Source organism: Rhinolophus ferrumequinum, chromosome 16 (assembly GCF_004115265.2).
Source record: "Rhinolophus ferrumequinum isolate MPI-CBG mRhiFer1 chromosome 16, mRhiFer1_v1.p, whole genome shotgun sequence".
NCBI lineage: Eukaryota > Metazoa > Chordata > Mammalia > Chiroptera > Rhinolophidae > Rhinolophus > Rhinolophus ferrumequinum.
Window position 1 is genome coordinate 7671640 of NC_046299.1, and position 15615 is coordinate 7687254.

A 15615-nucleotide genomic window follows, 5' to 3' on the forward strand; every position below is an offset into this window, starting at 1 on the left:
GGCGTAATGAGTCTACTGGGATCCCACGTAACAAACATTACCTTCCACAGTTGTTATCAGGAGTTCCTCCATGGTAAGGAAAGAAGTTACAAAGCAGAGGGAAGAAGAGGCCATCTGATGTTGGCTTTCATTTAAAGAGAAATGGCTCTCTACTCCTTGGCTCTGAAACAAGATGCTGGATGCTAACAGGTGATGTTTCTTCCTTATGAAACAGAACTCATTTCCCTGTCACTTTCCTGGCCTCATTCAATGCTGGGATGACACCAGGGACATCCTTTGCTCCTGTCAACATCCCCCCACCTGCTCTGCTTCCAGAGTCTCCCTCCAGAAAATCACCCAGTCAATTAACAGCTCCACCTTATTCACAAGCTTGGACTTCAAATACCAGCTGACGATTTCTATGGCTCAAACACACCCTCAAGTAACAAATATCTACAATCACTGAGATGTTCCTGAGAAGGTGCCCCCAAAAAGGAGAAAGACATTTTCTAGAGATGCATCCCAAATGCCTAAATAAACTAAAATGACTGCTTGGAGGGCCACCCTCTCTTGGGGAAGCCATTCTCATGTGGTGCTTGGATTATTGGGGTCACTTTCTATGTGTGGTGGCATGTGCACACACCAGTCCACACAGCAAATGCGAGAGCCTGCTCTAAAGATGCACAACTTAACTAGAAGCTCCCCTTTGGGGGACATGCAATGGGCAGCATCCTCAGGTTTCTGTGTGGATTAAAGGACCCCTTCGTGCTTGAACACCTACCAGCACTCTGTGAAAAAGGAGAAATGCAGCCCTGGGATCTACCAGGTCGAATCAGGGAGAATTTTTTCTTTTCCACTGAGGGTGTAAACATCTTTTGCTTGTCATTTAATCCCCAATAAAGAGAACATTACTTACTCCAGTGTTTGATTTTGGCATAGATTTCAGTTTTAAGGATGAGAAATCCCCAACCCTTGCCCCCCTCATTGACAAGGAGGAGAAGGTGTCATATAGGAAGGCATTTGGTCATCCCAGGCCAGGGATGTCATGGTGCTACGCATTGGAACAAGTCCCCTGCGTGACTGCCTCAGCAAGCTCTGGAGGAGACTGACATTGAAACCCGCCTCTACCACCTCCCAGCTTTAGGACTTTAGGCAAGTCATTTGCCCTCTGAGTCTCCATTTCTTTATCTGTGAAAAGGGACGGCGATACCTGCCCTCTAACACCAAATAAGATATGACTTAGAGGTAAACTGCAAAGCATTGCGTATATGTGCCTCCATGTTAAGGAGAGCTGGAGTTCCTGTCCCCAAAGGGGCACAGGTGACAGTGCAAGGTGATGTCTGCACTACCTGAGCACGTGACTCCGGCGTCTTCCCTGTGTCCACATTCATGGTTGTCCCACCCACTGTGGGGACAGCTCAACAGGTAGTGCTCCCATCCCGAGCAGTACACATCACCCAAGAGAATGTTCCCTGAGCCCTGACCAAAGTGGGCCCCACCCAGGGCTGACACCGAATGGCCACAGCCGAGCGGCCGACAGACGACATCTGCATCCTGGGCGTCCCAGCCGCCGTCACACACGGTGCCCCAGTAGCCTTAGTACAGGACCTCCACCGGCCCTGACACGGATCAGTTCACCAGCCTCAGAGGCATGGAGAGCAGGAAGCCCTGCTCTTCGCTCTCACCCCGCCTCCCTTCCCCTGGCTTCACCCCCCAGAGCTCACTATTCTCCTTTCTCTGACGACTGCTCCGCCTCCTTCACTGACTTCTCTCCTCTCTGAAGAACTTCCATTACTCCTCTCCCAAGCGCTATGTCAGCCCTCTTCGCACTCTATCTTTCCCCTTGAAGGACCTACTCACATACACTGAGAGCTTTCCAGAAAGAGGACCCCCGCATCCACCTCTCCAATGCTGATCGGTCCTGACAACCCCAGCCCCAAACCTTAGACCAACGTTTTCAGTGGCCTCCTGGATGTCCCACCTCATCACCCCACACTTCATACAACCTTTTTTCTCCATTGGAATCAACGGTGTCACCAACTCCACATCAACTGTGTTGGAAATTTGGTTGTCACATTTGATTCCTCTTTCTCCTCACCTCTTATGTCTAACTTATTACCAAGGTCGTTTTCTCCTTTTAGTCCCATCGCCATTTTACTAGCTCTTCCTTGTCTTGCGCCTGGCCTACTCCAGGGGCCTCCCAGCTGATCTCCTTACCCCTGCCCTTCCTTTTCTCTTATCCATCCACATTCATTCATTCAAACAGCATTTATGGAGAACCCACTCCGCGCCCATTCCTGTACCGACAGGAATCCTCGAACTCACCCAGACTCTCCCAAGTTCTATCCTGATAAATCACAGATATGTTCAAGTCACTGCTCGACAGGCCTCAGTGTCCTTTCCTCTCCCATTAAGTGCAAGATGGCATTTGTCTAAGAGTGGGCCTCGAGCTGCCTTTCACACCTCCTGTGAGGGGCTTGGAGACCTGGTTCCCACCATAAAGATGGATACCACTGGGAGTCAGTGGTCGCATCCTGCACGTCACCTTCCTGCCTGACATGATCCTGCTCAGTCACCCACACGGATTATGCAAGGAAAGCAGGCAGCAGGTCCTGAGGGCTCCAGGTCAACATCCTGACAGCAGCTGCTAAATCCTGGCTGTGGCTTTTCAATGGTGAGTTTGCGGTGATGAGAAATTTGTGGCCAGAAAATGACCAGAGAGGTTGGAATGGGATGGAAAATAAGGGGGCAGGTGGTTGCTGTGGTTGTTGTGGGGGCGGACGTTCAGGGAAAGAAGGAGGAGAGGCCAACTGGACTGTTTCTAAGGCCTTCCCAAGGTGCATTCTGGGCTTCTCCTGTTCTTCTCGCTGCCCCTTTCTGGTCACTCCTGTGAAGGGTCCCTGCAGAAGAGCTCTCAGTCTCCCTGCCTCAGCCTGTCCCTTGCTGTGTGTCAATCACCAGAAAGCTATCCTGTAAGCTTCTCCCAGGCTATTTCTGGACTCTCGGGGCATGCTCCAAAAAGGCAGGGATTGGCCTCAAGAGAGCCAAGAACTCCATGGCCGGGTCAGCTGTCCTAAGTGAGCACAGAAAGGACCCTGACATACGAAATTTGGTGTAAAGTGTGTACGCTCTCCCTGCAGAGAATGAGGAAAGATGGGTGCACTTAGTAAGAATCGTGGGCAGAGGCAAAGGCAAATCTCTGGGTTCAAATCTCTGCCCGGCCTCTTAGCCACCACATGATCTTAGACATATAAGTATTGACTAGTTACCTCACTACCTACCCCGGCTTCCCCATCTGCAAAAATGGGGATAATAAAACTACTTACCTCAAAGTATTGGGACAATTTTGTAATAACAGTACTTACTATGTGCATTAGTTGAATACTTATTACGTGCCAGGCAGTATTTTAAATGCTTTTATATATATTAACTCATTTGGTGCATGAAAATAATTTTGCCCAGAGTACATAGCAGGTGCTTGGGCGATGTTAGCTGTCTTCAAGATAACTGTCATTAGCTGTGAGAAGAGGCACTGACTTCCCCCATCCCCCATCTCTCCTGCAGCCAAGCTAAAGTTCACCTCATGCAATGAATGACCAAGAGGCAGAGAGAAAACAGGAGAATGACACATGGGACATGCCTACGGTCTCAGCACTCCTTGACCCCTCCGTCTCCACCTCTGTATTCCAAAGGGCAGGTAGGCTCTAGCCCCGTGGGCCAAGAAGGCACTCAGCCTCAACTAGCCAACAGCAGCAGCAGAACTGGCTGACCCAGCCAGTGAGCAAAACCCCAGGAATACAAGTTTTAAAAGGTCTTACCATAGTCTGTAGTCCAGAGGATCCGCCGACCTAGAAAGAAACCAAATGCATCTTAGAAAGGAGGTTCTGCTGATTGTAAACGACCTACATTTACAGCCAGGGGGCGCTGTGGTTCAATCTTGGGTTTCTGTGCCTCCCACCTGCTTGCTCACAGGGTTTGGGGTGTTTGCAATAGTAGATTAAAACAAGTGGGTTGGATATGGGATGTTCAGTTATTTTAAATATAATAAAGTACATGTCTGCGCCAGGCCCCCTCACACTACAGTTTATAGTCACAGGATGTTATCTATGCTTAGAAAGAAGGTTCTGGGTAAGAGAAGGCAGTTCACACTGGTTGTCAAGGATTCTAGGTGGCAGTTGAATCTCCCCTCATCGGAAATGGGAACGGACTCATCACTGGGTATAGCCACCCAGAGGCTCCCCTAAATAAGTAAATATCTTATAAGTAAATAAGATAGCCTGTTCCTTCTGACCCACACCTGGAGAAATTTTCACTCTGTCTTTATGAAAACAGAGTCCTGTACCAGGGTTCCTGGGACACTGTGTGTGATGACGGCATTAAGCAATGTGTAATCTGGCACAATCTCCACTTGGCCCTGACCCCAGCTCCTTCTGTTTACCAGTCTCAAGGCCAAATCTAGAGGGAGGCATAGAGATTTCCCTGTCTGTTCCTTCTGCAGGACAAGGTAGTGGGATTGGGTGTGATTCAGAGCCCTTCACAGTGATCGAGGACCCAGAAAAGACAGGGCAATGAAAGATTCCTTAGCGTATTTTAGCGTTTGAACCTAACAAGCTAAACTTCTCTGCCTCTTCAGTGGAGTTCGGCCAACCTTGTGTTTTGAGGGGCCTTTGTGGCAACGCCACTTTCAGGTCCCACTTCTGCCTCTGGCCTGACCACTCAAGTCCCGTTCCAATCATGAAATGCTCGTTGTGCCCATGGCACACCCCCTTCCCATATATATATTTAGTTAACCCTCAAAACAGCCCTGTGGGGAAACTGAGGCTCAGGAAGGTGACCAAAGATCAACTGACTAGTAAGTGATGGGGTAGGATTTGTACTCAGACAGCTGCTCTTAAACCGTTTCCATTTTACTATTCTGCCTCCTGGTATATATTTTTGTAACATTTGAGTTATTTGCTCCAAATCATGGTCTGTACTTTTGCACAGACAGGACCATAATCAGATGAGGAAATAGTGAGCAGAAAAAGCTACCACTTAAAGCGTTGACTGAGGCAGGGTATTGGCCATTTCCCCAAGACTTGTTACAAATTCTAGAAAAGAAGAAAAAAAAAGTGATGATATCCAGAGAGCCTCAGTTAGTTGCTGCTGTCCCCACCTGCTTCTGTTGTCTCGCTGACTGGCTGTGACCCTCGCAGGACACCCAGTGAGGCAGACTGGAGTGGGGGTTGGGGCAGAGATCTTAGAAAAGAGGTATGGCTGGGCAGAGGCTGGCATGGACACTCAGGGCCTGACTTCTGCCCAGTGTGGAACCTCGCAAAGAAGAGGCTGAGGGCCCAGGTGGACCCCATCAGAGGATGTACTTCCTGTCTTACATCTAAAACCCAGCAGAATTCTCTGCAGTAGTCCTTCCTAAGTCCTTGACCCAGGGTAGCCTTGGGCCCCACAACCACCAGTCCCAGAGTTTAGATAGAGTTACCAGTTGGCCTCTGTGTCTCCTTAAAACTGGTTTCCGTGATGTCTTCTGTTTTTGGTATTACTGAAAATACAAAGACAAAAGGCCAGTTGAGAGCTCTTCTGAAAACAAGCATTAAATCTGACGCCCTTGCTAATAGGAGCAAGGGAGGGAGTGCATCACACTGCACTTTGGAGGGTTAGCTGGGCCTGTCACTCATTAATTAATTCACTCAGCAAATAGGGACTAATCTCTGACTGCACATGAGGTACTGGGTTAAAAGCTGGGGGGGACAGGAGGGATCCATCATGGAGGGTAAGGCTCAGTCCTCTGGAGTTCAGAGGCTGCTCGGCCACCAGACTGGCAGTTTGTTCTTGGCCTATGAAGAACACAGAGTGGATGGGGCATGGAACTCTCCGAGGGGGCAATTCATGTGCTTGGGCGAAGGGCAGGAGGAACCAGAGAGAAGTAGCTTTGTCAACTAGATTTGGGAGGAGTCATAGACATATGTCAAGAAAAAATGGGGTGAAAGTATGGTTGCCAGATAAAATTCAGGACACTCAATTAAATTTGATTTTCAGATAAATAATGAATACTTCTTCAGTATAAGTATATCCCAAATATTACATGGGATATACTTATACTTAAGAAAACATATTTTAATCCAAAACTCAAATTTAATTGGGTGTCTTACATTTGTATGTGCTATATCTGGCTACTCTAGGTGAAAGGTATCCCAGAGATGGCAGTAGACACGCAGTTCTCTTAACTGTCTTGTATGGAACCCATTAGCCAGATCCATTGAACACTGGGGCTGGTGGGCTAACTTCTAACACTTTTGGCAACTTCCACTCCAACCAACTAAGCGGTGCAATCAACTAGAGGCAGATGCTTCCCAAACCTGTTCTATGCCAGTTTCACTTGGCATTTAAATTAAATTAAATATTAAGGAATTTGATGAAATATGGGGACAAGAAGAAAGATGTCTTTCTATAAAAAAAATAAGGCTGAGTGCTTTGGAAATAAAATCAAGTTGCTAAAAAGAAATCAGGCGAGTGAGACAGCAAAAAAAAAAAAAACAGGAGAAAGATACGTGAAACAATGGGACTTGTGCACTCATACGGCTCTGCAAATGTCTTTCATTTCATGCTCCACATTAAAGAAGCTAAAATCAAGTATGAAAGATACGCAAAACGGGTGAGGTTTACCCTAGAAAAACATCACAGAACTACTGAGAGAACACTGACGGCAACAAATTGGAACATCAAGGTGTATTTGTCTGTTTTAACCTAGAAAGAAAACATGTCAAATGTATATGTATCATATTTTAAACAATATTTTTGAGTAACCAACCAACTACCTGTCCCAGTCACATTAGAAGAGTTCTTCTAGAGCAATGGTTCTCAAAGTGGGTGCCATGAGCCAACAGTACCAGCCAGTATGTGGACTTTGTGAAAAATGCAAATTCTCAGTCCTCTTCCAGACTTACGAATCAGGAGCTCTGGAGGGGGTGCCCAGCGGTATGTGTTTTAACCAGCGCACCAGATGAGTTTGAAACCCCCTGTCCTGCAGCATATGCAAGGGAAATGAGACTGCAATTTCAGCAGAGTGGGAAGGAACGATTCACTCAGAAACCACGTATCGAGCACCTACTAGAAGCTAAACTCCATCAGGCACGGGGAATATTGAGTTTACACAATGCCTCCTTTGGAAATTTGCTCTGGAGGGTGAGATGTGCAGGTAAGCAATGAGAGGACAGGGGACGAGGGGCTGTGATTGGCGGCGGGGGGAGGGGGGGGCAGTGCCGGGATTTCCTGGCGCTCTACCAGGAAGTACAAGCAGATGTGAGCCAGGCAGAGGGGAAGATGTGGGTGCAAGGGGCTCCAAGGAAGGACAGACACACTGAATAAACTGCCCCTTCAAAATAACCTCATAAGGATAAGGCCACAAACTATAGGAAGCTTCTGACCGATGAAGGAGGGCCTCCCCAGTTTACATGCCACCCGCATTAAAGACATTCTCACAATGCCTGAAAGTCCCTCCATTAGATTTCTCCTTCTTTAAAGGCATTAATAGTTGCCAAAACTTCTGATACACTGTGGAAAGCGGAAGTACGAGGATTAACAATTTGTTAGGAATTCATTTGCAAGCAATTACGCCTTTCTCATTTTGCAAACCGTTGGCCTTGAAGAAGTGGGACCAAGGGGAGTTAAGTTAAACACATTTTTTTTGGAGTAGTTTTATAGAGTTCTAGAAAAGTTGCAGAGTAAATAGAGACTTCACACCTACCCCTACCCAATTTCCCCTATGTGAATGTCTTACCTGACTGTGGTATATCGATCTCGACTACCAAATCAGCACTGGTGCATTCCTGTTAACTAAACTCCAGGAATTGATTTGGATTTCACCTTTTTTTCTTTTCTGTCCCAGGATCCAACCTGAGATGTCACCTTGCATTTAGGGAGTTATGTTAGGATAAAAAATTAGCACAATACCTAGAAGAGTAACAAGGTCGGCACCTCCTGTGTGATCTCATGTCCACACAACCCTATAAGGCTGGAACGCAACCCCATTTTTCAAATGAGTAAACTGAGGCTTGCAGAGGCCCCAGAGGTGGCAGATGGCAGCGCAGAGGCATGGTGAGGAGGAGCAGGGTTTCCATGGCCCCTCCAGCCCAGCCCAAACGTGGATGCACTGACTTTTTCTCAAGAGTTTGTGCAAAGACCAGAGCACAGTAGAGCACATGCTGCCGCGGTTCACCCAGCACAGAGCTCCCCCTTGGGGTTCCAGCACTGAGCTAAATGCCACACTTCATCTCCAAGGTTCTCTGCAGAAACAGCGAGGGTTAATGGGCCAAAACTGCTAGTCAAATGGCAGCGCACGCCCTCTAGGATCAACCCAGCTAACCCAGCTGCTCACCCAGCTGCTCACCAGCTGCTGACCTTGAACAAGCTACATAACCTTTCTGAGCCTCAGTTTCCTTTTCTGCAATGTGGAAATAATGAGACCTGAGTTTGGGGGTTTAGTAGATTCAGACAAGGGAATATAGGCACACTGGCTAGCCGAGTACCTGGTCCAGAGGAAGCACCCTGCAGAGGGTTCATTCCCACCTCTAAACTGCAAATACAGGAACATATGTACGTATGTGTACATGTGTGTACATGTCGGTGCACATGCATGCACATGACATCATGGTAAAACCACAGGTTTCCTCCATCCAGGAGTGCTGCTGCCTCAAACCCCTTTGTAGGGAGGCAGGGCAATCCTCTCCCTGGCCTTCAGGGGTGACATGTCAATCCAGGGATTAGCTTCATAGTGATCAAAGCTGGAGCTAAGAACATTGACTCCCATTTTCAAATATTCTGGGCTTCTGCGCAATGACAGGGCATAGTGCCAAGCAGAAGATGTAGGACCTCCAGCCCCCAGACTGCCTAGAGCCAGTACACCCTGAGGTCCTCCTGACAAGAAGGGAAGGAGGGTGTCCTTTGTGAGCTGGCCCGCTGGTGTCACCACACATCACACAATGCAAACTGCTCCCCATCACCAGAGCTGGGAGGGCTTGGTTTCAGGGTGCTACTGTCATGAAAGCCATTTCCCAAAAGAACCTTTATCTTCCGCACTTCCCCTAGAAGCCTAGGGGTGGGAATGAGAGTTCTAGAAGTTATCTGGAAATTAGGGTACTTTTGTCCTGTCTTCTGAAATTCATGAATGTAGCAAAAGGGGACATTAAAAAAAGGGTGGGTAGATAATAGATGACAGATAGATGTGAGAGAGAAAGACAGAGAGAGAGAGAGAGAGAGAGAGAGAGAGAAAGAGAGAGAGAGAGAGAGAGAGGACTGGCTAATCATCCTGTTCACTTAGTACCTCTGTAAAAACGACATTGAGAGTCAATGGTCACACTGATTTGCCCCTGGCTCTTTCAAGTACAATTTATCACTTGACACTCTAAGAACATAAAGATATGCTGAGTTACTCTAAGCTTCAAATCATTTATCTAAAACAGTGAATGACAGACACAGACTTGGACTCTTAATGATCTTGTCTGCTCAGCTACTTGACCTGGTTTTACTCAGTAAATATTTATTGTCAAGCCAGACACACCTGCAGAAAGAAGTCACATAACAAGCATTTACAGGGGCAGTAAATGCCCACTTTCATAGTACACAAACTGTGTGCTTAACCAATGATGGCAAAGTTTTAGGGCCTCTTAACAGTACACATATACTTTCCCTCAACTTTAGGACTTTTTCTAAAACCAATCAATCATTTCCTTAGTTGAGTGACTCACTGAAAACACTGACATAGTAACTGACTTTTTCTAACCACAACCATTGTACTTCTCAGCCAGAAACAAAACAGAGCCATTCCTTCTAAATATTTGCAATTACGACTATCAGCAAAGAACCTCCTTGATACAAAATTCCCCTCGAGATGCAACCTAGCACCAAGAACAAGTAAATATAATTTGCCATCATTTGGATTTGCAGGAGTGAAGTTAACAAATATAATAAATAAATATAATACCTGTAGATAGAACTGGACCCAATAAAAGACAGATTTCGAGGATGACCCTGGAGATCCCCATTTTGCTGGGTAGTTCTCAATTTGAATAAAAACACCTTGATATTTATATGTTCCTAGCTGAAAGAAGGCGTGCCCCCTGGGGTGGTATATTTTTATTGCTGCCATAAGTCATTATAAAGGAAGTGAGGGACCTTCCTAACAGTCAATAACTAATCTGTGGGAACAATTTGGGTGTGTTAGATTGATTGCGTATGAATAATCTGGCTAGTTACCAACTGCAACAGCACTGACATTCGTGATACAATTTCCCACTTCCTTCTAGATGAGCCTGGAAGACTCTCAAGTGTTCCCTGAATAGAGAACTTGAATTAACTTGTGGGAAGTCAGCCCCAAGGTTCGGAGCACAGCAGGATGTGGGCTTCTGGGCAAATACAGGGCATGGTACCAAGGGGGAAAGCATCTCTTTGGGATACTTTGTCCTGGCAGGGCGTTTTCTCATTGGCCACTTGCCTTGGAGGCATGAGAGTGGCATTAGTGCAGACATGACTAGAGAGCTGAAGGCATGAGGGGTGAGTCCATGCTGTTCGTGGGCCTATACTAGCTTGGCCACCATCTTCTGGATGTCACACTAATTCCAGAAACACAGGACCTCAGACTGAACCCCTTGCAACCATTTCACAGGCTTTCATTTCTTGCCCTTGGCATTCATTGCAGGATGCTTGGAGCTTGGCATACCCACGAAACCTGCCCTAACCTCCTCCTGCCTTGCCCACAGTCCTTCTCCTTGGGTTTGTTATACAGATATTGCTTTGCCCTTTGGGACCCCTAGTCTTCATCATCAGCCTCTAGTAAACCCCCCACAATCTACCAAGAAGGTTGCCTGTCGCTTACTTTTTTTAGCCAAATGCTCTCGGTGGTTGATAACTCTTGGCTAGAAGCATATGGCTTTGCAGAACTACCTCTGTTATCCTGGCCTGGGTGAGCAGTGTCCTGCCTCTCAACTGAGACACCGAGGCTATTGGAGGACACCTTGGCTTCCTTGCCATCATTCCTTCTTAACCCAGAGTCTCCTGGTGCTTCATTCTGGAAAGATACTATGAACCCATGCCTTATGTCAGTCACCAGTGAGCATTTAGGGCTGCTTGTCTGCATGTGGCTTCATCCAGATGAAATACATTCAACCTTGGATTTCTTTTTTAATCCCACAACTTTTTCTATTGTTCCCAAATTCCTCTTTTCCCCCTGGTGTGAATGGGCATATTTCCGCAGGCTAGTCTCTCTCTCTTTTTTCATTTTTTTTTCAGTTCTCCTACTGTCAGTCCAACAATTGGTAAGTATCAGATGACAAGACAGCAAAGATATCTATCTGCCAGGGCATGCCTAAAACAAGACAGCATGTTAGATTCCTCTTATAGGGGGTTATGATTGGTTCCTGGAGTGCTGGATTGAGAATGATTATGAAGCTGGATCTGGGATCATCAAAAAAAGAATGGTGGATAGATTAGTAATGTCTGCCTTGAGCACCACATAGAAAAGTGGTGGTAGGAAAACTAAATATCTGTGAGGTAGACAAGAATAAAAAGTGTCCTCCCCCCACGGAAACATACTGCCTGATCTTAGAGACAGACTGGCATGATGACAATTTTAACAGGCAGTAGTACCATGTTTCCCCAAAAATAAGACCTGGCCGGACAATCAGCTCTAACGCGTCTTTTGGAGCAAAAATTAATATAAGATACCGTCTTATTTTACCAAAATATAAGACTGGAGCTTATAATATAATATAACATGATACCGGGTATAATATAATATAACATAATACTGGATCTTATATTAATTTTTGCTCCAAAAATGCATTAGAGCTGATTGTCCGGCAGCTAGGTCTTATTTTGGGGGAAACATGGTAAGTATGAATACAAGTTGTATGGAAACATACAGAAAAAGCATCTAAATCAGATGGCAGAAGTAATTTCTCAGAGAAGGTGACACCTAAACCAGGTCTTGAAACATAAACAGGAGTCACCTGGCAACCAAGTATAGGAAGTCCGGATGAGGAACAAGGAGTGACGTTGCAGGCCTGTGTGACAACAGAGGCAGGGAGGTGTCCTGCCAGGAGATGGTGGCGCAAGCCCCATCGATAGCTCAGCTCAGACCAGGAACATCCTGCTTGAGAACTCCGTGAGATTCTCCCAATGGCACAACTCCCCACTTTTGTTATTTTGGTGACTCTGTCCTTTTCCCCTTTGGTTAGCAGTAAAGATCTTAAGACAACAAAGGCTTGTGAGCTTTTTGTTCAGAAGACACCAGAAAGAAGGAAGTGGAAGGAAGCTACCTGTCATTTCAAAGCCACCTGGGAATGTGTCCCAGGTGGGGAAATGGGTGATGTCAGTGGAGCAGGAAGGAGGTGAAGGTCTTAGATGTACAGGACGAACCCACGTACCACCACGGTGTGGGTCCTTCATCACCAGGTACGCTACCTGTCCCAAGGTCCTTTGTGCTGTTCATAAGGCCCTGTTCAGAGAGGTCTTCCCCTTGTGTGGAAAGGAGAGTTTGGGGTGACCCATGCCTCCAGCAGAGTCTGCTCCCTCCTAGCGGGCCCACCTCACCTTTTCCCTACCCAGCGTCTAGAAGCATCTGCATCATCAACATGTCTAGGTAAAAAAACAGAGCTACAGAGCTCCACTTACTAACCAAAACTGCCAGTAAGAGCAATAGGAAGAAGGAGGCGCTCATTAAATCTTCCCGACTTGGCCTTCCGGCCCCATTTCTAAGGGACTTTCCCCAGGCAAATATGGTCCTGATGATCACCTGTTCTTGCACATTCCAGAAGGTAGAGTGAAGCACTTGACCTCAGTCCTGGAGGTGTTTTCACTGAGAAAAACACTACAGGGGTTGCACATAAAAAGAAAGGTTTCTTTCTTTCTTTCTTTCTTTTTTAAGCCAGAGAACCCTTTCCTCACAGGAAGCCCCAAAGCATAAAACAGGTCAGTGGAAGCTCTCTGATTATGGTTGGGGAGTCCCCTGTCACCTCAGCCAGCTCTTCCTCCTTCTGTCCTCACCGTCCTTTTGCTCCCCCACACCCGCCATCTCCTACCGTGCAGCCTGCAGGCAGAGGAGGGAGTTCCCTGAAGGAGGCCAATCCCTCCCTCAGCACAGGGAACTAAAGACCCAGCAAGGCTCCTGGGATTGCCAGGGGCTCTGCCTTGTTGCTGAGCTGGGGGCCCAGAGCAGGCAACTGCCCTCAACTTAGGTCGCCTGCGCCCCTTTTCCAGAGGTTGGCTCACCCCACAGACAAGCACCCTGCCTGCCACTCTGGGAGGCTGCAGGTAACATAGCCCGCCGTCTCTCATCCCTGAGCCTGGGAGCCCCGTGACCTGGGACAGATCAAGGGTATTAAGCTTAGGTGAGGAGAGACAGGACCAGGAGTCTCCGTGGGAAGGGTCAGGGAGCTGCAGAGTCTTCAGGTATCGCTGTTTGCTTCCCAGCACCGGGTCCCAGAAGTCTGTATGACCTTGGCTCCCCTGCAGGTGTCGGACTGATGCCCCAGAATCTAATTTTACTCTCACTGAGTAGCACACCATAACTGAGCCATCGTTGCCATCATAACCACCCCTTGGGCCTATGTATGTATCTGAGGCTTACAATACCACCCAGCTTGGCTTTCAGAGAGCCTGTTTTCCCAACCAGGTTACAAGGGACCCCCGCCTTCCCCCCGCCCTGCCATGATTTGAGGCCAAAGCTGAGTGTCCTCATGTCCTGCTGCTCCTCTATTATCGCAGAGCCTCAAGCAGAGCAGGTTCCCAGCAGGCGTTGGCTGTTGAAGGTGAGTATGAAGAGTGACCCCGCGCTCCTGCTTTCCAGGGTCACCAACATGTAATCTCCAGCTGGGGACACTCAGGTCCAGAGAGGGGAAGTGACACACAGAGCTGGGCCGGTGTCCAGGTAGCACTCACAGCAGAAACTGCCTCCCCTCAGAAGGATGGAGAGCAGGAGGGCTGGTCTAGCTTTCTCTTCATCAGGATGCAATCCAACTACAGAATCTTCTGGATACACACACAGCCCTCTAATGACCCTTGAAAAACCAAAGTCTGATATGATCCTCTCATCTTTCTCAGACTAATGCTGAAGGCCGTTGCCATAGTTTACAAGGCCCACACAAGCAGCTCCCACGGCCTCTCTCCCCCTGAGCCCATTCTAGCGAAAGTCCAGCCTCAGGGCTTTTCACCTGTTGTTTCCTCTGCCGGGAGGACTTCTCCCTTCCCCCTCCCCAGGAATCTGTAGGTTTGCTCCTTCCCCTTTCAGGTTTTTTTCCTGACGTGTCATCTCCTCCGTGCAGCCTTCCCTGACCACCCCTGCCCAGCACTCCCTCGCCCTTTCTCCATAGCACTTCTCACCATCTGGCCTCCTGCAGTACCTTACTTTATTCTTCTTCCTGTCTGTTCCAACTGAAATGCAAACTCTACAAGGCAGGGATTTGCTTCTGTCTTGTTCACCGCTGTATGCCCTAGAACAATGCTCAGCACATAGTAGATGCTCAAGAAACATTTGCAGACTGACTTGAGCAGACTGAATGAGTCTGAGCAGATCTGGAAGAAGAGGACCCAGACTCTCCACACAGAGTAAGTCCTACCTTACTGGGTGCTGACCGCATGCTAAGAATTATGCTCCCTGGTCCCTCTCTGCTCCCCTCCTTTCCCTCTCTCTCCCCACCCTCAGACACCCAGGAGCCATTTCTCCTTCACCAAAAATCACCATCCTCCCCAGAGTTATTATATTTACAACTCTTTCCTACTAAGGCACATAATTTTAGTGAAGCCCAGCACTGCCTCTCCCAGGGCATTATTGTGACTGAGCAGGGGACCCCTAAAAGTGAAGGTCCAGTGACAAAGTGAAGGAAGCATGGGGTGGGACTGGAGTGGGTGCTGGGTAGGGACACGTATTTCAGTGGGTGCCTCACGTGGGATGGCAGCACGATGGAGTCTTAGCCTTTTCAAGTTCAATTCATCCCAAGGCGATCAGGTTCTAGCAAATCCAGTTGCACTAATTATACTCACCAGACACTAACTGGTGAGCCAGGAGGTCAATCCAGTCATTTACAATAGGAGTATACTTTGGCTCCGGAATTATTCTGCTTGAGAGACCAAATTACATACCCATAGTTTGCTTGGGGAGCAAAGAATGAGAACAAGGAAACTGGATGGTGTCCAAAAGAAACTGTTATCAATATAATGGGGCCTATCATTTTCCTTTCCTGGGAAGGAACTCCATAAAGACTGTTCTGGGCACCTCTAAATGCTTATCGTCAAGACTGCCCCCCCCAAATCCCAGATAAGAGGCCCCTGGTATGTAAGACACAGGAGACCCTTAAATAGGACACCCCCAAACCAGACTATGGGAGAGCGTGGGCCACAGCCAACTGGGCTTGTTTCATAATTATTCACGTTCAATTCAGGTTGTTTCAGAAGGGCGGCGTTTGGTGGTCCTTTTGCTAAATTAAGAGACTGGAGCTCAGTTACTGTAGAAATCTTGGGTCCAAAGGGGCGGATGATGGGTCAGTGTACGCAAAGGGCGTCCTGAACTGCAGGACAGTCCCTCATCCCCAGTCCCTACAACTCCTTTTCCCATGATTGGAAAACGACATACAGGGAGGCCGGAACAGA

At 47.6% G+C, this 15615-nt stretch overlaps 1 protein-coding gene across 45 annotated transcripts in view; it reads right to left on the reverse strand.

Annotated features, from left to right (window-relative positions):
- The window catches only part of DMBT1 (deleted in malignant brain tumors 1), a 66058-nt gene extending 55986 nt beyond the window's left edge, over positions 1-10072 (reverse strand). For 13 of the 45 annotated variants that reach the window (XM_033130287.1, XM_033130291.1, XM_033130288.1 and 10 more), the window contains exons 1-3: positions 9956-10070; positions 5456-5515; positions 3798-3827 (exon numbers count right to left, since the gene is read on the reverse strand). In XM_033130287.1, coding sequence (XP_032986178.1) covers positions 3798-3827; positions 5456-5515; positions 9956-10016 — 151 coding nt within the window. In that variant the 5' untranslated portion in view covers positions 10017-10070. Of the gene's footprint in view, positions 1-3797; positions 3828-5455; positions 5516-9955 lie in introns of all 45 variants that reach the window. The other 32 variants (XM_033130316.1, XM_033130313.1, XM_033130309.1 and 29 more) reach the window with 6 other exon arrangements.
- Between the last annotated feature and the right edge of the window lie 5543 nt (positions 10073-15615).